Source organism: Salvelinus fontinalis, chromosome 35 (genome assembly GCF_029448725.1).
Source record: "Salvelinus fontinalis isolate EN_2023a chromosome 35, ASM2944872v1, whole genome shotgun sequence".
Taxonomy (NCBI): Eukaryota; Metazoa; Chordata; class Actinopteri; order Salmoniformes; family Salmonidae; genus Salvelinus; species Salvelinus fontinalis.
The window spans coordinates 15,150,162-15,173,261 of record NC_074699.1 but is presented as its reverse complement, the minus strand read 5'-3'; the positions used below and the strand labels follow the sequence as shown (position 1 = coordinate 15,173,261).

The 23,100-nt window shown below is 47.0% G+C and overlaps 1 protein-coding gene across 1 annotated transcript in view; it reads left to right on the top strand.

Moving 5' to 3' along the window:
- LOC129834358 (coiled-coil domain-containing protein 102A-like) overlaps positions 1–23,100 on the top strand; it is a 72,473-nt gene that overhangs the window by 40,922 nt on the left and 8,451 nt on the right. The window contains exons 5-8 of the mRNA XM_055899274.1: positions 710–826; positions 1,563–1,772; positions 18,018–18,188; positions 19,327–19,430. Of these exons, the coding sequence (XP_055755249.1) occupies positions 710–826; positions 1,563–1,772; positions 18,018–18,188; positions 19,327–19,430 (602 nt within the window). The remainder of the gene's footprint in view (positions 1–709; positions 827–1,562; positions 1,773–18,017; positions 18,189–19,326; positions 19,431–23,100) is intronic.

Below are 23,100 nucleotides of genomic sequence, written 5' to 3'. Positions count from 1 at the left end.
TCTGTGTGTGTGTGTGTGTGTGTGTGTGTGTGTGTGTGTGTGTGTGTGTGTGTGTGTGTGTGTGTGTGTGTGTGTGTGTGTGTGTGTGTGTGTGTGTGTGTGTGTGTGTGTGTGTGTGTGTGTGTGTGTGTGTGTGTGCCCGTCGATGTCATTGGAAAACCATGAATTCACTGGCAGGGTAGTCAGTGAAGCCTGAAAAATCTTTCCGGATATCATGAAGGGCAGAGAGGAGAAGAGGTGGTAGAGGAGAAGATGGAGAGGAGCGATAAGAGGGATGAGAACAGTGAGAGCGGGAATGACTGTTTTGATGAGAAGGAGAATGCAGAGAAGGAGAGGTGAAGGTGGAGATGTGGCATGTGTGTAATATGTGCCTGGACCACGGTGGGATCTCCGAGGTCAACGGGAGAAACCGCTGCAGCCTGCACAGCTGAGTGAGAACGTCATGTTGTCTGGGAATGTATCATCCTTGAAGGTGGCTCCGTTTATAGGAGGAGAGAGAACTAACGCTAAGACCATGGATGCCCACATTCTTAACAAGGAGCTTAACACCTGTAGATGTTCCTGCTGTCTGGCTGTATCCATCCATCTCTCTCTCTCTCTCTCTCTCTCTCTCTCTCTCTCTCTCTCTCTCTCTCTCTCTCTCTCTCTCTCTCTCTCTCTCTCTCTCTCTCTCTCTCTCTCTCTCTCTCTCTCTCTCTCTCTCTCTCAGCTGAACATGTTGAAGGAGGTACACCAGGATGAGTTGGGTCGTATGTCTGAGGACCTGGAGGATGAGTTGGGAGCACGCACTAGTATGGACAAGAAACTGGCCGAGCTACGAGCAGAGGTGAGGCTTAAACACACTTCTATCGTTTTATAGATCTCAAGTCCCTTTACATTTAATGGGGGTGATTCAGCCCATTCAACAGCAATTGAAATCAAGTGCACACTTGTCTCTGACTCCATGTGACCCACTAGTTGACATGGTGGCAGTGGGAGCTGGCTGGGTGGGCAGTGCGTCACTGACATACTAAGTTGTAATTTTTGGAGAGTATATTTCATGCCTGTGGCTCATGGTGGAGTGGAACGAGTCCTCTCCTTTGAAGTGTTCATTAGAGAGCCCCCCTCAGAGGAGCGTGTCACATTGTCCCAGCGGCCCCCGGGGGCCCGACACCAGCCCACTGTCAGCCCCACGTGCCTGACACCTCTCTTCTCTTTTCTCTCCCTCCTCTATCCTTCCTCATTGCCCCAGCAGCAACATCCTCTCCGCTCTGCGCTGCTCGGGTATCAGCCGTGGGAATACACCCTGTGAATGTGTAATGGCTCTGCTGTGGTGGCTGGCAGGCTGAAGGAAAGGAGAGTATGATAAAGTGCTAATGTAGCGTCCATTCACTTGTAGAGCGTTTACAAAGGGCTTTACTACCACGACCTGGACACTGGTGCTCTGACTGACTGACTGCAGGGAGGCGTCCCAATATTCCTCTCTGGTACAGCGATTGATTGATTCAACTTACCCTCTGACCTCGTCCTCTCCCTCTGATTTGACATTGTTTTCCCTCCTCTCCTCCTCCACTCCTCCTCAGATGGAGCGGCTGCAGGTGGAGAACGCTGCCGAGTGGGGCCGGCGGGAGCGCCTGGAGACCGAGAAGCTGGCGCTTGAGAGGGACAACAAGAAGCTGCGGGCGCAGACGGAGGACCTGGAGGACCAGCTGGCCCGTAAACGGCGGCAGGCGGCCAGTGCCCTAGACACTGACCTCAAGACCATCCAGACTGAGTTGTTTGAGAGGAACAAGGTGAGGGCAGAGAGCAGGAACATCCCCCCCTGCGTGCGCCTCTGACTCCCCCCTCCGTGCGCCTCTGACTCCCCCCTCCGTGCGCCTCTGACTCCCCCCTCTGTGCACCTCTGACTCCCCCCTCTGTGCGCCTCTGACTCCCCCCTCCGTGCACCTCTGTCTCCCCCCTCCGTGCACCTCTGACTCCCCCCTCCGTGCGCCTCTGACTCCCCCCTCCGTGCGCCTCTGACTCCCCCCTCCGTGCGCCTCTGACTCCCCCCTCCGTGCGCCTCTGACTCCCCCCTCCGTGCACCTCTGACTCCCCCCTCCGTGCACCTCTGACTCCCCCCTCCGTGCACCTCTGACTCCCCCCTCCGTGCACCTCTGACTCCCCCCTCCGTGCACCTCTGACTCCCCCCTCCGTGCACCTCTGTCTCCCCCCTCCGTGCACCTCTGACTCCCCCCTCCGTGCACCTCTGACTCCCCCCTCCATGCACCTCTGACTCCCCCCTCCGTGCACCTCTGTCTCCCCCCTCCGTGCACCTCTGACTCCCCCCTCCGTGCACCTCTGTCTCCCCCCTCCGTGCACCTCTGACTCCCCCCTCCGTGCGCCTCTGACTCCCCCCTCCGTGCACCTCTGACTCCCCCCTCCGTGCACCTCTGACTCCCCCCTCCGTGCACCTCTGACTCCCCCCTCTGTGCACCTCTGACTCCCCCCTCCGTGCACCTCTGTCTCCCCCCTCCGTTCACCTCTGACTCCCCCCTCCGTGCACCTCTGACTCCCCCCTCCGTGCACCTCTGACTCCCCCCTCTGTGCACCTCTGACTCCCCCCTCCGTGCACCTCTGACTCCCCCCTCCGTGCGCCTCTGACTGAGGCACATATGGGAGGTTCACTAGTGTGGTCTACCCAGGAGAGGTTTCATACACCCCCAGGCTTTTACCCAAGTACCATTTCATGTAGCTGACTGAACTCCACTTTATGGTGAATGGAGTTTCTGATGAACCCCACCAAGGGAGAAGAGCATGGACCAGAGTTTGTGAAATTCAGCTACATCCAATTGCCCAATGTCAATAAAATGTAAATAGTGAAACGCTAACCTTGTACCTATGTTTGCCCTCTAGTTGCGTGCCTTTTCTTTGTTTGCTGAAACCCATACTTTCAATAAACGTGAATCAAATTCAACCACAGGCTGCTTCCTTGTTGAGATTCAATTGGCACGTGCATTTGCACTGAGTTGCCATCTTACAGAAACAGCAATGAGCAAACAGTCTGATTGTATTTGATTAACATTTATTGAAAAAGTATGGATTTCAGCAATCAAAGATAGGCACTCAACTACAGAGGACAAACATAGGTACAAGATAAGCGTCACATAATTATTATTGACGTTGGACGAGTCGATGTAGCCGGAGCTGAATACCACAAAGCCTCAGCTTCACTCTGTTGGTGTTGTTCATCAGAACCCTCCTTCACCGCGGAGTGGAGTTTAGTCAGCTGCATTTGATGTGGTATGATAAATTGATACCTGTGTAATACCTGTGCCCTTGGGTTTCCTTTACTGCAGTATACACATCTGGGGTCATGTATCTGGGGATTTTCCACCTGAGGACCCTGTAACTTGTGATGGGGGGGGGGAGGATGTGTAGTTACGTATCGTAATATTATACTGAACAAAAATATAAACGCAACATGCCACATTTTTTGCTGAGTTACATGTTAGGAAATCAGTCAATTTAAATAAATTCATTGGTCCCTAGTCTATTGATTTCATATGACTGGGCAAGGGTGCAGCCACCCCCTGGGGAGCCAGGCCTAGTCAATCAGAATGAGTTTTTCCCCACAAAAGGGCTATATTTCAGACAGAAATACTTCTCAGAACCCCCCTCCCCCCTCAGACAATCCCACAGGTGAAGAAGCCGGATGTGAAGGTCCTGGGCTGGCATGGTTACACGTGGTCTGCGGTTATGAGGCCGGTTGGACATACTGCCAAATTCTCTATAATGACGTTGCAGCTTGTGGTAAAGAAATGAAAATTCTATTCTCTGGCAACAGCTCTGGTGGACATTCCTGCAGTCAGCATGCAAATTGCTTGCTCCATCAAAACTTGAGATATCTGTGGCATTTTGTTGTGTGACAAAACTGCACATTTTAGCGTGGCCTTTTATAGTCCCCAGCACAAGGTGCACCTGTGTAATGATCATGCTGTTTAATCAGCTTTTTGATATACCACACCTGTCAGGTGGATGAATTATCGTGGCAAAGGAGAAATGCTCACTAACAGGGATGTAAACAAATTTGTGCACAAACTTTAAGAGAAAAGCCTTTTGTGGATATGGAACATTTCTGGGATATTTTTTTTCAGCTCATCAAATCAAGCTTTATTTATAAAGCAGATTTCAGACATAGAATGCAATGCAATGTGCTTCAAAGAAAACAAAGAAAGGAGAAAAAAAACTACACAACAAACATAAAAGGATCAAAACTAAAGAATAACAATAAAAACTGAACGACTAAAAGCACCCCAAGGAAAAGCAAAGCTAAAAAGGTGTGTTTTTATATCTCTTTTAAATATGTCCACAGTTTTGTCCCCCTCAGGTTCTCTGGCAGGCTATTCCAGAGCCTGGGGGCATAATAACTAAAGGCTGCCTCTCCATGCCTCTAGGACTAGTCCTAGGTTCATACCAACACTTTACATGTTGCATTTATATTTTTGTTCAGTATATTTTGGGACAATATTGTATTTTATCAATTTGTAAGTAAATATAAAATATATAAAAATGAGCAACTCTAGGTAGCATTAGCTAACGCTGTACCTAGTCGGCTGTACCTGTGCCAAAACTCTGGTAATTTTTATCCTGTAGCTTGTTCTCCACCTTTAAAAATAAAAAGTGAGCCGACGCCCTCTTGTCTCTCTGCAGCAGACATACACTGTGTACAAAACTTTAGGAACATCTTCCAAATATTGAATTGCACCCCCGTTTGCCCTCAGAAGAGCCTCAATTCGCCAGGGCATGGACTACAAGGTGTCAAAAGCATTCAACAGTGATGCTGGCCCATGTTGACTCCAATACGTCCCGCAGTTGTGTCAAGTTGCCTGGATGTCCTTTGGGTGGTGGACTATTCTTGATGCACACGGAAAACTGAGTGTGAAAAACCCAGCAGTGTTGCGGTTCTTGACACACTCAAACTGGTGCGCCTGGCACCTACTACCATACTATCAGCCCATTCACCTTCTGAATGGCACACATACACAAGCCATGTCTCAATTGTCTCAAGACTTAAACATCCTTCTTTAACCTGTCTCCTCCCCTTCATCTACACTGATTAAAGTGGATTTAACAGGTGACATCAATAAGGTATCATAGCTTTCACCTGGATTCACCTGGTCAGTCTGTGTCATGGAAAGAGCAGGTGTTCCTAATATTTTGTATGCTCAGTGAGCAATACTGTATGTTCAGAACATCAAATCACCTCAGAATTCTGATAAAATATCATGTGATCCCTGGCAATTCCCAGCCCTACCTCTAACATTTGCATTTGAGTCATTTAGCAGACACGCTTATCCCAAATGAATTACAGGAGCAATGGCACATCAACAGATTTTTCATTTAGTCGGCTCTGGGATTCGAACCAGAGACCTTTCGGTTGCTGGCGCACCGCGCTCACCCCTCTGGGCTCTAGGATTAACACACATCGGGCCTTCCGCCCTGAGGGATACTTATTTGCAAATAGTCTCACATGAACAGGGAGACAGAGGGAGGAGTGGGAAGGAAAGTGAATGTGGAGCACACAGACAGACAAATGGAGATGGAGGAACTCTGTCCCCCTCCTGCACAGTGCTACACTGCCACAGGACCCAATTATCCTGTGCTGTCCATAAATTCTGCCCATGTCACAGAGATTAGGCACCTTTATCCATCAAGAGCAGGTGGCCTGTTCCAACTGGGTAGTGTCCTTGTGCACTAGATGACATGAATGCATTAGGCTGGATAGGGCTCAGTGCACTGTATGGCATACAACGTCCCGCCAGTGCTAACACATTATATTACATACTGTACGGCTGTGAATAATCTCTAGTTGTTAGGTCTCTGCCTGGTTGTTGGACACGTAGGAAATATGCCTCTCATCAGACACGTACGAAGCATGTGTTCATCAGACATGGTCTCTAGCTGGCTGCTGTGGAATGAGAGCATCGTACTCTGTGGCAACTGATCACGGGTAACACATCAGGTCACCCCTGGGACAGAATAGAGGAGAATAGAGGATATGTTGCTCTCCCTACGTCTGTCCCTCCCTCTTGCCATTCTTCCCTCTCGATCTATCTCTGTCTGGGTGTAATCTCTGGGTCCAGCTGTGTCCTGTTTGAGTAATCTATGGAGGAATAAAAACACTCGGTGTAGGCTCGTTATGAGCACCGTCCTTCAGATTTATAGACTGGGCCTTAAGCACCCTGCATACGCACCCCAGCCATCACTCATTCACTCTCACTCTCTCCTGCACTCTCACTCAACACTCACTCTCCTTTAGTAACTTATTTACTCACTCTCTCACCCACCCACTCACTCACTCATTCATTCTCTCTCTTGCTCTCTCTCTCTCTCTCTCTCTCTCTCTCTCTCTCTCTCTCTCTCTCTCTCTCTCTCTCTCTCTCTCTCTCTCTCTCTCTCTCTCTCTCATCCAGTCATTCTCACACACTCTGTCAGCCAGGGTGGGGTGGCGAGAGGGAGGAGGAGGAAAAAGATGGATGGAAGAAGGATGGTAGAAAAATAAAGAGGGAAACGGGGAGTAAGTGAGAGTGTAGAGAGTAGAGGACCTGAAAAGCAGAGGCCAAGCACCAAGTAAATCAACCCAGATATGGAATAGGATGTATGTGTGTGTGTCTCTAGTATACAAATCGGCCAGGCTGGAGACATTGAGACTGTGTGACTGGATGGATGTCCTTCTCTGCGTGTTGTTGAGGCAGGGTATCGATCGAGACAGGGGGAGAGAAACACGCAGAGCGATTAAGACACTGTGGCGACACCGACAAAGAACAAAGTGTGATTGATACCAAAATCATATCCATCCTCAGCCCAGACTTTCTGAGCAACTCACGGCCAGCTAGGAGATTGATGTCCTCTGTCGCGGTACAATTCAGATGGCCTGAGGAGAGAGGGGGGGAATGGGACTGTGTTTGTGCCTGTGTGTTGTCATCCATCTTGGTGTGTAGGCTGCTGTGGGTTTGTTCCCCCTGTGTATGTGTGTGTGCGTGCGTGCGTTTGTGCATGCGTGCGTGTATTGGTTCCATTGGTCACATTGAAGACAAGTTGAACTGCAGCCTATTGATGAAGAAAGTACAGTGCAGAGAGAGGGGTAAAGAGAGGTTTGATACATGTATTTAATCAGAGGCTGAGCTGAGAGCCACAGTGCCGGTCACATCCTGTAGAACAGGCCAGAGGTTTATCAGTGTGCTGTCTAAGCTGTCTGACACACACTACCCCTGTGCTCCCTACATCTCTTCTCTTTCTCCTCCCATAGGCCTCGTACAAGGCCACGCCTCAGGGGGATCTCTCCCTATGTGAGATAGCGCTCTGTCTGTCTGTCTGTCTGTCTGTCTGTCTGTCTGTCTGTCTGTCTGTCTGTGTGAATGCAGTTTGGTATCAATATGTGTGTGTGTGAACCTATCAGCAGTAGTAACTCCACAGTGTCCTTTAAACTGTAATTGTCCCTGTACTGTAGGTTATCTTTGTTGAAGAAGTGGTTGTTGACTGTTTGTTGGTTGTTGTTGACTTTGATCCAGGCTGTTGTTTAGGAGGTAAATCCCTTCTTCCTAGTGCTAGTCTGTAACAATGAGCCGCCCCTCTAGCCAACTGTGGCCCAGCCAAGAAGCACACACCCTTGACCATCGCCAGCATCCCCACTGAGATCTGGCTTACCCTACCGTCTCACCATCTGTGCGTGTGTGAGTGTGTGTGTGCATGCTTATGCATGTGTGTCTGTGTGCGTGCGTGCGCGTGCCTGCGCGTGTGTGTGTCTGCGTTGCAGGTAGTTAATCATGAAGCCTCTGTAGATGATCAGACGGCTCTCCGCCACATCACTCAGTCAAGACATATGCTGAAGGTGACAAGGAGAACTGCTCGGCTATATATTAGAATATTATACACCGGGTTTCATCTTTGATGCTGGATGAATAAGATGAATCTCCCTATGTATAGAGACGAGCCCCTGCCCTCAGTGAGATACACACACACACACACACACACACACACACACACACACACACACACACACACACACACACACACACACACACACACACACACACACACACACACACACACACACACACACACACACACACACACACACACACACAGTATGAACTCAGCTTGCATTCACTTTACATACAAACCAGACATGTACAGTTTAACCTCAATCTCTCTCTCTCTCACACACAAGGACTTACACTTACTCACACGTTTCTCTCATTTCTCTGCCAGCACTGCTCTCTTCCACATTATGAAGCCCTAGTAAACGATGTGACACATGTTCAGATGCCAGTACAGAAATGTGATTTAATATGGAGCACAGCAGGACTCTATTTCAGCATCATATACTGATCCAGACATCTGTGCGTAAACAAATCTTAGGTTAAAGATGAACGTGGAAGCAGTTCCTGGTGCGAAGCTGCAGTGTGGGAGACAGAACAGACAGAGAGAGAGAGAGACAGACAGAGAGAGAGAGAAGGAGATCACCAGGTCAACCAGAGGAGGCTGGTGGGCGGTGATATAGGAGGACGGGCTCATTGTAATGGCTGGAATGGAATCAATGGAAGGGTACCAAACACATGGAAACAACGTGTTCGACTCTGTTCCATTGATCCAATTCCCTCTGCCTCTGTCCTTCTCTCTCTCTTTCTCTTTCTCAAACACAAGTCAACTCAACCAAACCTTTTCACCCTCCCTCCATTCAATGCAGCTGCAGCTGCAGCCTATAGGGCCAATACCCCCCTCCTGAAACAGCTGCCCCTGTTCTTCCCTGCAGATGTCACCCCCCCCCCCAGGCCCCTCCCATCTCCAGGAATAAAACCTAACCGCTCACCAATCACACGTGATTAATGAGCCCATCCACACTACTCATCTGCTCTGCTTTTATAAGGGACTGACTCTCTCGAACTGTTGGTGCCGGTTAACAGGTTACATTAGTTAGCTAGCTTCATTATCGTCACAGCGTCTGTTGCGTGGGTTTGCAATGTGTGTGTTTCATTGAGGCGGATACGCTTAATATGCGTGTGTTTGTTGCAGTGTTTGCGTCTGTGTGTGTGTGTGTGTACCTGTACCCACATTCATTGTTTTGTTGTCGTTCCGTGCGTGCGTGTGTATGTAGATGAGCTCTCCTGGCATGTGGTTATAACATCTGGGATTAATTAGTGTGAAATGATTTGTCTTGTTCCTCAGATTCAGGGCTCCCGTCTCAGTACTTTTCCATTTGGACCTGCTGTGCTTTCCGTGAGGGACTCTTCTATTTCATATCCCCGTCGCTCTCACCGCCTCACCCTCCCCTTCCTCTCTCTCCTCCTCCCTCTGATCCTCCATGAATGCGTATTGTTAATCCGTAGCATGCCCAACCTTGCATGGCAGGTGAATGTGAACATGCTGCTGCACAGCATGTGACGGAGAGGAAGAACATGCTACAGCGCACAGGGCGTGACCTTTTGTGTGTGTCTCCAGTGTGTCAGAGCAGGACCAGTGGACATCAGTCAGTGTGACGCAGCTCTCCCCTGAAGTCCATTCAGCCTAAACAGGCCTGTTAGGTGCAGGTAGGCCATGTGGCCTGTGCTCAAGTGTAAATTCCTCCATTACTGCTTGCCTGGATGGCTTATTTATGAGCCTGGTAACTAATGCAGCAGTTCCCAGGCAGCCCAGAGACGTAATTAAGACTGAGAGAGAGAGCTGGAGTGGCACTGAGTCCGACAAGGGACACAGAACAGGTACAGGAGATTGTAGAGGGGGATGTTTGTCTGTGTGTGTGTGTTATGTGTTCCTGTGTGTGTGAAGGGCAAAACGAACTGCTATACTATATGTGAGCAAGAGAAGCAGAGAGGGAATCAGAGAGGAAGGGATTTTACTGATACCATGCAGAAACTGAGGTTATTTGAGGGAACGTGCTTTTCAGGCTGGAGGACTGAGATAAATTTGTCTGTGTGTGTGTGACAGTCAGAGAGAGAGAGAGAGAGAGCAAAAGAGAGAGAAAGGGGAACATCTGCCCTGATGTGTGCTCTGACAGGACAGACCTACCTTCCACTCGTCAAGGAGCTGTTTTTTTAACCTGACATTTATTCTCAGCTATGAGGAGAGAGGGGGGGAGAGGAGGAGGAGGAGGATGAGAGAAGTACATTACAGGGCGAGGGTCAGCAAAATATCTTTATGAGAAAGGGAGGCGGGGAACAGGACAAGAGGGAAAGGAGAGGTGAAATGAAGGTTAGAGGAAAACGTTATGTGTTTATATGGAAGGGGGCAATCATAGTGGTATGGATGTGGAAGAGAGCCGAGCAGAGCAGTGGTATTGTAGAGAAGTTAAACACTTTGAGGATGGTGAGCAAGAGCACCAGTATTGAAGAGAGAAGCAGGAGAGGAAGGTGAGGATAAGCCAAGGAGCGGGCGGCTTGGGCAGGTGTCGCAGGGCCGGGGAGTGGCCAGGGTAATGAGTTTGCTCTGTTGCCGGTTGCGTGGGGAGATGTACTCCAGCAGTTGCAGGTGGTGACCCCAAGGCCATGCACCTGCTCCCTCAATTACTGCAGTTGGGCTCTGCTGGCCCCGGGAAACCCAGGTCGGGGCCAGGTCTACTTGGAGATGTGTGTGTGTTTATTATCGCCTATAGGGAGTCTCTACATCCTAGGCAGAGGGAGAACTTTAGCTATATTATGACTAAGTGTTTGCCTTGAAAATATTACAGATATTTAATTATGGATATTGCAGCCTGCAAACTGAATTTTAGACTGCTAGGTATGGTCCAGGGCAGACTGGTTTAAGCTGTCTAGCCTTTAAGACCATATTCAACCAGCCCAGTGTGATCCGTCTGTAGAATGGCAGGTATAGACAGTACTCAAGGACACGTTCAGTTGCCAAACATTGTTGACGGTTCCAAAATGTTGTGTCTTGCTGAACACACCCCAGGGAACTGTGTGAGCAGGCTGTCTGGCGGAGGTGTAGACTGGAGGGTAGGTGTTCCCTCTGGCAGCTCTTTGGTTCCTCTAGGGGGCCACAGTGAATCACACACCTGGCTCAGTGGCTCTCAGTAGAGATAGGCTTATGGAGCCATTAGCTGACTGTGGAACCATTACCACCCCAGTGCCCCCAGTTTCCCATTGATGAATCACTCTGTCACTCTCTTCTCTCTCCCTCCCCCTCTCCCATCTCCATAGATTTGATCTAATCCTGACCAATTGTGCTGGAGCATAGCAATAGGCTCCGTTCCCACAGGCAGCCTCATAATCAACCCAATTCTACTATCCAGTGTGTGGTGTGTGTGTGTGTGTGTGGATTGGGTGGGTGTGCAGTATGTGGGTCTAAATTAATACTATATTACATTTGATAAAACTATTAGGGGAAAATAGAGTGTGTAAGCATTTTTCACACCAGATTTCTTGCGTGTGTGTGTGTGTGTGCGTGCATGCGTGCGTGCGTGTGTAGGCCTGTGCGCTGTCTATCTCTGTCTTGGCTATGCATCTGTGTGTGTGCATATGCTGTATGCATGACCACAGTGTGTGTGGGTGTCAATACATGTATGAAAATATGCTAATGGCAGAGGAGGAGGGGAAACGGTAGTGTGGGTGGAAGAGATCATGTGGGAAGAATGTCTGTGTGCATATAGCTTTTTAATCTTTCTCCGTCTTGGCTGTTCGCTACGTGTTGGGTCATTTTGTGCGTCGTGTCTTCATGTTAATGTTAGCATGTGTGGTCACTTTGACTAGAGTGTGTAGTGTATTTTGTGCAGTGTGTGTCTTTGTTTCAGTGCAGTGAAGCGGATGTTATGACAAATTTCAGGGTCTTGGAGCCAGTCACGGAGAAACATTTAAACAGCTAGTCTTGTGTGACGCCGCTCTTTATCTAGCTCCCTCCAACCTCTCTTTATTTATTTACTGATTGGCTATGGGGCTGGGTGTCTTACTGCTCATGTCTGTTTCTGTCAAGCTTGGTGTGAAAAATGTATCTGGAAGGGTGTTTCCTACATGTGTCATTGTGTGGCTCTTCCTCTGTGTGTTACATTTGATGTGCTTTTTGGACAGAATTCTTCCAGTGTGTGTGTGTGTGCGTGCGTGCAGACATTCACACACACTCCCAGCAGTGTGTCTGTGAATCAGTTTGAGTGCGTAATCTCCATCTCTCACCTCACCTCCAGTGAGTATCTTCATCATCATAGATCATTCATCAGTCTCTCCCTCATGTTTTATGTAGACTCAGCTCTTAGCCCGGCGACTCTCCCTCCTCTCTTTATCGAAGCAGTCCCTTCACAGAGGACACTCAGACCCACATTACAGCTGAGTGAAACTTTCGATCCAAGTAGAGAACGCTGTCTGATTCCGCTGCATCTCACTGACTTCAAAGTTCCAAACTCTGAAGTGGTTCTTTGTCAGATAATGTGATGCAGTGCTGTCATGCATTTCTCAGTGCATTCTCTTTTTCTTCTCTTGGATGTCACACTGTCATCTTTTCCTTCTTCCAGTTCTTTCTCTTTTTCATGTCGCTTTTTCTTTCGGAAAATCCCCTTTTGTTCTTCGTCTTCACCTCTGTCTTGTTTATTCATGCTCGCAACCCCTCCCGTGCCACTCTCCTCCCTCTTTTTTCCATCTCTCCATCCATACCCAGACTCTCCTTCAAACTCTCCTTCCAGACTCTTTTTTCTTCTCTTGGATGTCACACTGTCATCTTTTCCTTCTTCCACTTCTTTCTCTTTTTCATGTCGCTTTTTCTTTTGGAAAATCCCCTTTTGTTCTTCGTCTTCACCTCTGTCTTGTTTATTCATGCTCGCAACCCCTCCCGTGCCACTCTCCTCCCTCTTTTTTCCATCTCTCCATCCATACCCAGACTCTCCTTCAAACTCTCCTTCCAGACTCATATTAAACATTTCCAATCCAAAATTAAATCTAGAATTGGCTTCCTATTTCGCAACAAAGACTCCTTCACTCACGCCGACAAACATACCCTCGTAAAACTGACTGTCCTACCGATCCTCGACTTCGGCCATGTCATTTACAAAATAGCCTCCAGCACTCTACTCAGCAAACTGGATGCAGTCTATCACAGTGCCATCCGTTTTGTCACCAAAGCCCCATATACCACCCACCACTGCGACCTGTATGCTCTCGTCGGCTGGCCCTCGCTACATATTCGTCGCCAGTCCCACTGGCTCCATCTCATCTATAAGTCTTTGCTAGGTAAAGCTCCTTATCTCAGCTCACTGGTCACGATAACAACACCCACCCGTAGCACACGCTCCAGCAGGTATATCTCACTGGTCATCCTCAAAGCCAACACCTCCTTTGGCCGCCTTTCCTTCCAGTTCTCTGCTGCCAATGACTGGAACGAATAGCAAAAATCGCTGAAGTTGGAGACTTATATCTCCCTCACTAACTTTAAACATCAGCTATCTGAGCAGCTAACCGATCGCTGCAGCTGTACACAGCCCATCTGTAAATAGCCCATCCAATCTACCTACCTCATCCCCATATTGTTTTTATTTACTTTTTTGCTCTTTTGCACACCAGTATTTCTACTTGTTCATTTGCTAAATTGTAATTACTTCGCTACTATGGCCTATTCATTGCCTTACCTCCTCACACTGTATTTGCACACACTGTATATAGCATTTTTCTATTGTGTCATTGACTGTACGTTTGTTTATTCCATGTTTAACTCTGTGTTGGTGTTTGTGTCGCACTGCTTTGCTTTATCTTGGCCAGGTCGTAGTTGTAAATGAGAACTTGTTCTCAACTGGCCTACCTGGTTAAATAAAGGTGAAATAATAAAAAATAAAAATCCCCTGTGTTTCCCTCCCTCTCTTCCTTTGTCTAAACTAGGCACTTGATGAGGGCATTCCCCCTGTCTGTCGTTGTGTGTCTCTATGTATATAGTATCAATCCAGACCTTATGACCCCCTTCCACTTAACCCCTATCACATCTCACATCAATCAACCAAACAATTATCTGCTTAATGAGGTCATATATGACAGAGGATTTCCTGCTCAAAGTACACCATCTACTACTAATGTTACCACTGTACCACCGCTGCTACAAACAAGCCTGATCCTTTTAGTTTGATAAAAAAGATACAATGATTGTTTTATTATTATTTAGGCTACAGTACACCAAATGCAGTTTTGTGGATCAGGGTTTGTGGTAACATTGTTCATTTAGAAGTTTTTGAAAACCTTGATATTGTATTGTAAATCATCACCACACACACAGTCTCCGGGCCAGATAGTGCTGTTCTACATGCTGTACAATAGTAATCCATTTTCATTTCAATTTGCTTAATTAGCATGAGACAAGAATGTACATATTGCCAAAACGTACTTTGGAAATTGAATAATTCATTAACAATATTAACATCCTAAAAAAATTAGCAAGATTGTCAACGCAATGACAATCAGTAAAACATTTTTGTTAAATAAACATACAATAGAGAGTCATCCTCGAGTCATGGTAGTCATGCTCCCGGGTTAACTGTATTTTCTACTGGGACTCCCAGACTGTTGAAGTAGACCATGTGACCTAGAAACAAAGGGTCAAGCATCAAGAAACATTTCTTTCCAGATGGTCTGGAGGTTCAAGGTGTGTGTTTGTGTGTTCTCGTGTGTGTGTTCACGTGCTTGTGTGTGTGTGTGTATCCCCTCATCCGGTCTTGGCGGTACTGGGAGTTGTGGGAGCCACATCATGCATGTGTTTTCACACAGTCTGGACACTTGATTATCATATTGAATTATTCATGAACCATGTGCTCACTCTAATCTCTCTCTCTCTCTCTCTCTCTCTCTCTCTCTCTCTCTTTTGTTCTCTCTCTCTCTCTCTCTCTTTTGCTCTCTTCTCCTGTACTCAGCACAGCCTCTCTCTGTTGTCACTCTAACCTGGCTGTGTGTTATTGAAAGTGTCTGTGTGTGAGCTAGTGTACAGACCAGGTGGTAGTCACTGTGGGAGCCATATCCAGCCTGACAGAACACATGAAAGCCACAGAAACACATAAATAATTCACCTTTAATCAAGGACTCAATGGACCCGCTGAGACTAATGGGGTGGCAATGGATGTATTTCCCCTGTTGTACGTCCATGGTCTCCCTGACTATTCCAATTTTCCACTTCTCTGGTTCTATCTATATGATTTGTCTGTGACGGTATGGTTAGAGAGTAGGGCTGACTCCATTTTGTCGACTGGTCGATTGTTTAGTCGATAGACTGTTGGTCGACCAAGATTTCTTTAGTCGAGCAGTAGCAAAAAAAGACCCGTCTGATTTTTCCACAACTAGTCAAATTTATTCCACACATCTGACTTCCTCTTTACCTCCTGAGCAACCAAACTTCCCCCCGTTTCGAGTTTATTTGTCACGTCATCTGCATCCGTTTTGCTGTCACGTGTTACGGTGTTCAGAGTTTGTTATAACCAAATTATTAATGTGATTATTATTATATGCTATAGGTCAGGCCCTATTGGTCACATGCATGCAATGCATACATGTGTCACATAAAGAGAGCAAGGGTTGAGGGAATAGGGAATGTAAAGACTGTTGATGCTCTGTGGTGCAGCAGGGAGGAAAGAGAGACAACGTGTGCTCGTCACAAAGTCACTCGCTGCACAGCAAGTCTGAGCCAGGCCCGGTACAATCAAATCAATTGCGGTCAGACTCCCTCTAGACATCCGTGTGTCTTAATTATTTCATCAAACAGTGCTCTTAAAACACCAGACAAGCTCAGTGCATATAGTTTATTTAAATAAAACACATTCTGTATGATTTGTCTATATATGGAAAAAATACACCTTTTGACATTTTGACCAATCAATTTATTTTTTGATTGGGACAGCCGTATTAGAGAAGTTTTGAATATGATAGTGATGGCTTGTGTTTATAAATGTGTTGGTGGTGGATTGTCATTTTGATTTAAAGGGGTCAATGATTCTTAGATGTAGAAAATAATACATTTGGGGAAGTTATTTTCTGACTTGGCCCCACATCGATTGGGCATACGTAGTAGGCATATCACACTGCCTGTGGCAGACTGAGGCATTGCTTACACAGTTTATCACCTCAACTGCAAACTTCAACTTCCTCCCTTTGTTGTTGTGTTTTTTTGAAGTTGTATTTTTCCCTTCCTGTTAAGTGGAGGGCTGGAGCACTGAATCAATACCATGGCCCGTCTGTTTCAATAGGACCGCTCATCTAGCCAGGGCTGCTTGAGTGCTTGGCTATGCAGCTAGGGAATACCAATGCCCTCCCTCCTTCTCTCCCACTCTCTCTCTCTCTCTCTCCACTCGCTCTCTTGCTCCACTCTCCACTCTCTCACTCTCTTCCTCCCGTTCTTGTCTCCCTCCCTCACTCCTGTTTGATTTCTCTGGCCTTATAAAACAGTAGTGCATGCTGTTCTGCCCTGATCATACAGGAGAATCCTCAGGAGAACTCAACTGATGTGAGTGATGACAGGGAGGGGGGTTAGGTCAAGACTGGACTCTGACTGTTCAATGCAAAGCAGAGAAATGAGAAACACGCTCAACTCATCTGAGATCTGTGAGCATGGTTTTCTTTGTGGTTGTCTTTTCCTTTTAAAGTTTCTAGTTTTTGACAACAACCATAAGAAATAATAAAAGATAAGAATACGAACATAAAGTAAATTGCGCAGTAGAATAGAATAAACATTTTAGTGTACCGGTAAATATAATACAGGATGGCACGATTTATAGTCCAATATTTACACGCGTTTTGAGGAAGGGGGGATTGGGGTGCAAGTGTTTAAACTGTTCAGTATTTAGCACTCATAATAAGAGACTGGTAGCAGCAGTTGTGATGTGTGTGTAGCATAAATGTATGTGTGTGTGTGTGTGTGTGTGTGTGTGTGTGTGTGTGTGTGTGTGTGTGTGTGTGTGTGTGTGTGTGTGTGTGTGTGTGTGTGTGTGTGTGTGTGTGTGTGTGTGTGTGTGTAGAGATCTGTGTGGATGTTTGCGTAAGGTGTGAGGAGTCAAGTGCACGTGGTCAGTCCAGGGGGTCAGTCCAGGTGGTCAGTCCAGCGGGTCAGTCCAGGTGGTCAGTCCAGGTGGTCAGTCCAGCGGGTCAGTCCAGGTGGTCAGTCCAGGTGGTCAGTCCAGCGGGTCAGTCCAGGTGGTCAGTCCAGGTGGTCAGTCCAGGGGGTCAGTCCAGGGGGTCAGTCCAGGGGGTCAGTCCAGCGGGTCAGTCCAGGTGGTCAGTCCAGATGGTCAGTCCAGGTGGTCAGTCCAGTTCAAGTGTTTCAAGGTTTCCTTTATGTTTTCTTCGTGTTCTTTATTCTCGCTGTACGGGTAATGGTTTGTAAGCGTTCAGCTCGGCACAAGCTTTTCCTGGTACATTATGCTTACTTTCAATGGGAGTCCATACTTCTCTATCGCCTGAATGTGTTAAAAGTGCTCCTGCTTATTGATCAGTTCCTCAATGCTCTGACGACCAGTAGCAATGATGTCTAGCAGAACAAAGACCAGAGAAACTCACTCAACTCACAAGGAATCTCTTGGAGGATCTGCTACTCGGGAATGTACTCTCATTTGACCCAACGGCATCCGTCACCCATCCGACACCCATCCGTCACCCATCCGACACCCATCCGACACCCATCCGACACCCATCCGTCACCCATCCGACACCCATCCGTCACCCATCCGACACCCATCCGACACCCATCCGACACCCATCCGACACCCATCCGCCACCCATCCGCCACCCATCCAACACCCATCCGTCACCCATCCGTCACCCATCCGACACCCATCCGACACCCATCCGTCACCCATCCGTCACCCATCCGACACCCATCCGACACCCATCCGTCACCCATCCGACACCCATCCGACACCCATCCGACTCCTATCCGACACCCATCCGACACCCATCCGTCACCCATCCGACACCCATCCGACACCTATCCGACACCCATCCGACATGCTTGTAACTGAAATTGACATTTAAGCGACGGTACTTAACTGGCCCGAGGCCCGATTTAAATCCACTCTAACAGACTAGCGGACTGACCCTGACCCCTCTGCTCCTCAGGAGTTGGCAGACATGCGCCACATCCACTCCAAGGTGAAGAAGCAGTACCAGGACAAGATGGCCGAGCTGGCCCACGCCAACCGGCGGGTGGAGCAGCACGAGACAGAGGTGAAGAAGCTGAGGCTGAGGGTGGAGGAGCTGAAGAAAGAACTGGGTCAGGCGGAGGACGAGGTGAGCACCAACACACACCACATTCACTTAAACATGGATATATATACAGTTCCCTCTGTAATTATTGGGACAATTAAGCATTTGGTTAGTTAGAGGTTAAAGTTCAGACTGTCGGCTTTAATTTGAGGGTATTTTCATCCATATCCCTTGAATTGTTTAGAAATTACAGCACTTTTTGAACATAGTCCCCCCCATTTTAGTGGAGAAAAAGTACTGGGATCAATTCACTTATGTGTATTCAAGTAGTAAAAAGTGAAGTATTTGATCCCATATGTATAGCACTTCTACACTTCTACATGAATGTGGATGCTACCATGATGACAGAAAATCCTGATTGAATCATGAATAATGATGAGTGAGAAAGTTATAGACTCACACAACCTCCCCTGTTACTATAATGGTGAGAGGTTAGCATTTCTTGGGAGGGCGATATTTATGAGTCTGTAACTTTCTCATTCGTCGTTATTCGAGATTCATTCAGGATTATCTGTATTCATGGCGGCATCCACATTCATGTAGAGGTGTTCAGAAACATTTCTATTCTTATTGACAATCAAAGTGATTCCAAAATGACACAATACATTATTTGCCGTTCATTTCTTTTGGGCACAGAATAATCTGAAACACAACCAAAACAAACAGAGTTTGTAGAGTCACAAGCTTGATGTCGTCATTGCGTGCTAACAATATGGGATCAAATACATCACTTTTTGCTACTTTAATAGAAATATAAGTGAATTTGTCCCAGTACTTTTGCTTCCCTTAAATGGGGGGGAATAGGTACAAAAAGTGCTGTCATTTCTAAGCAGTTCACCCGATATGGATGGAAATACCCTCAAATTAAATCTGACAGTCTGCACTTTAACCTCATAGTCATTGTTTGATTTTAAGTCCAAACTTTTGGAGTATAGAGCCAAAAGAAGAAAACATGCTTCACTGTCCCAACAATTACTGATGGCAGTGTAGATACAGTAGATACTGTACACATACTGTACATATAGTCAGTAAGTGCTTGTGTTGGGTATTTAGGATTTTGATCCAAAGTATTCCATTCAGAATACTGATTCTGGGATTTGTAGTCTGGTGTAACTATGATTTGCAATGACCGATTTCTCTCTCACTTTCTCCTCCATCCCAGCTGGATGAGGCCCATAATCAGACCAGGAAGCTACAGCGGTCTCTGGATGAGCAGGTGGAGCAGTCAGAGAACCTCCAGGTCCAACTGGAACATCTGCAGTCCCGGTACGACTGATTCACACACACACGCATGCGCACACACACTTATCATATGCTCTCTCTCACACACACACACACCTCTCATATATGCTCTCACACACACACTCTACCTATGTTTATCTACATGCAGGAAAAGCACACATTCACACGTCCAATGTCATACCCTTCTCAGCGGTCTTCTCTCTCTCTCTCTCTCTCTCTCTCTCTCTCTCTCTCTCTCTCTCTCTCTCTCTGCCTTATCATTCCACCCGCGTCCCAGCTCATCCCCTCCGACAGCCAATCGCGGACCGCCCAGTCACAGTTTACCGTAGTAACACAGAGCCTGCGTGCGGCACAGCGGTGCTGGCCCCCTGTAGCTTAGCAGAGGGGTGACAGGCGTGTTGGCATGGAAACGCCTTTAGGAACACACACACACACACGGCCTCATGGAGCCCTGACCTGGAACAGTGAGGGAGTCAGGCCCCATCAGGTACCTAGTATAACACTGTACTGTATGTGGATGAACTCGCTCAAGCCACATTAACCCTGATGCACGGGTCGTAGCTGGATAGGAGTGGGAATATTAATGGTTCTAAAAAATGAAATATTAATAGATGAAGGATTTAGAGATTTAGTGGTTGTCCACTACCTCTCCTATGGGTATTTTACTATCCTATCACTCCTCTCTCTTTCTGTCATTTCTTTCTCACATCTTTTCCGGCCATATGAAATGCTTTATTTGATCTCTCTCCTCTGGCTTTTTAAAGGGATAATGTGACATTATGGCAATAAAGCCCTTTTTTCTACTCACCCAGAGTCAGATGAACTAGCATACTAGCTGTTCCTATAGACTTTCAGTGATTGCGCAAACGCTAGTTAGCAATGGCTCCAGAAACTACCTACACCTTCCTTCAAACTGCACGCAGAGACATAAAAATGGTATCCATGAGTTCATCTGACCCTGGGGAAGTAGAAAAAAGTAATTGCCAAAATGTCTCACTGTCCCTTTAACCAGGGGAATAGTTCCCACCACATCCCAGCCTGTCTGTCTGAGATATAAATAGTCTAGTGATCTCCCAGCTCCAGCCTAGAGTCTATGATCATAAAGCTAATGTCTAAATCAATACCTCAGACCAGGCCAGGTGATCCGGGAAAACCTTGCATTCTGGGACAGCCAGTAGTGTGTGTGTGTGTGTGTGTGTGTGTGTGTGTGTGTGTGTGTGTGTGTGTGTGTGTGTGTGTGTGTGCGTGCGTGCGTGCGTGCGTGCGTGGTGGGGAAGGGGTGGTTAGTGGCCCAGCCTACCAAATGCTTATTTTACTGTAGCTTGTTAAAAGTCCATCCTTCATATCGATTTATCAATCAATCCTCTGTGGATCGTCTAATCCTGTGCACACACGCTCAATGCCACATGCGCACACACACACACACACACACACATACAAACATACTCCACTTAGCCTATACACACATGACCTTTGGCCACCGGGTTTGTTAACAGGCCTAGGGTCAGTGGTGAGATAGTTGGAGACGGCGCTGAAGCGTGTGGATATAATGGCCTGGGAGAAATGGAGAGGGAGATAAGAGATGAACACAACAGAGAGACATACAAACAAACAGACAGACAGACAGACAGACAGACAGACAGACAGACAGACAGACAGACAGACAGACAAAGCTAGCCACCATGAGAAAGGTCTCTAACAATGAGGGGCATTATTGTAACGCTGTCGCCATGACACTGTCAGAACGTTGTTAAAACAGAAAGGTCCTGATCCGGAGGTGTGGTGGTGTCATGTGAGGCATGGCCTTTACGCTTTGTGTGATACTGTGCCGCTCCAATCTGTCACACTGGGCATAAACAACTAGCCACTTCTATGGCTGAGGTGTAGGCCTATTCTACAAAGCAGAATCAATGAGTTAGCCAGCTAACTTGCCTTAATATTCTGAAATGACTTTTAATTTCTTTGAAAAATAAGCTTGAAATGGGCATGGTCTAATTGATTCAACATCCAAAACCACATATCTAAGTTTAACTTCCATAATGAACCATAAAATCAATAGTTATTCATGGTTGTTTATCAAAGTTAGCTGGCTAACTCATTGATCCTGCTTCGTAGTGTACCCCTCTGGTCTGAAGACTGACAGCTTAATGGTCCACAAGAACTGTTCAGGATAATGTGTGCATGTGATGGGAATGCATGTGCATGTGATGGGAATGCATGTGCATGTGATGGGAATGCATGTGCATGTGATGGGAATGCATGTGCATGTGATGGGAATGCATGTGCATGTGGTGGGAATGCATGTGCATGTGATGGGAATGCATGTACATGTGATGGGAATGCATGTGCATGTGATGGGAATGCATGTGCATGTGGTGGGAATGCATGTGCATGTGGTGGGAATGCATGTGCATGTGGTGGGAATGCATGTGCATGTGGTGGGAATGCATGTGCATGTGATGGGAATGCATGTGCATGTGGAAAGAAGGGGTGTTTTTCTTTCTGTGTGTTGTGTCATTTCTGGTGGACCAGCAGGACATTCAGATCTCTCTAAATACTCGGCACTCTGACGGCAATAGAAAGTGGATCAAATGAAGCTTCTTCTTCTCTTTTGATTTCCCTTCACTGTAGCAGGCTTGTCTGTTTAGCGCAATCAGGGGGCCAATTCAGACTTCAAAATGTGACGCAGGTTGTGGAGCACCAACGATATTAGCACAACTCTCTGGCTGAACAGTGAGAGGCTTAACACACACAGCCCCAATTTAGAGTTGTGGATGTGTACAGCAGGTCGTGTACGCTGCCATTTCAAGTTCTCCTCTCGGCTTGTGTGTTTTCCGAGGAGCCGCGTTAGTGGGTTTAACATGATCTGAGAGGTAGTTATATAACAGAAGAGATGGAGTAGGAGAGGAGGATTAGAAAAGAGAGGGAAAGCGAGGGGGAAAAAATAACGTTGGTTTCGTCTATAGATTTAAGATGAACGGCTTAGAATTGTATTGGTATTTGAGATCTTTCTAACCTTGATTTCTCTCTCCTTTCAATCTAACATATTGCCTTCATACTGTATATTCCCACGGAGTGTGCCACACTGCTATTTGATATTGTACCAGCTGTGAACAGACACAAATAACACATTAGCAGTTTAGCAAGGCTGTTGGCTTTATAGATTAGATTGATTTGCGTTCATGCATTTGTACCGGAGGCTTTGTTGTGGAAGATGTTGTGGAGCAATTGGGCATGAGTTTGATAAATTAATTATAGTAGCAGCATGAAAATATAGACTACCCACTGGGCACAGACGCAATTTAATTGTTTAGTTTTGATTTATTTTCTGTTGAGTTGTCAACTAACGTGAATTCAACGTGAAATCAACAAAACATTTCATGTCATTGGATTTAAGTTCAAAGTTGTGTGGGAAAAATGGGAAATTCCCCTACGTTGATGACTTTTTAACAAATCACATTTATGTTTTTTAATGACATGGAAACAATGTTGATTCAACCAGTTTTTGCCCAGTGGGTATCATTTCTCTATCTCCCCCCTGCTCCCCCCCCCCCCTCTCTCTCTCTGTCTCTGTCTCTCTCTCTCTTTCTCTCTCTCTCTCTCTCTCTCTCTCTCTCCCCCTCTCTCTTTCTCTCTCTAGCTCTCGCTCTCTCACTCTCGCTCTCTCGCTCTCGCTCTCTCCCTCTCTCTCTTT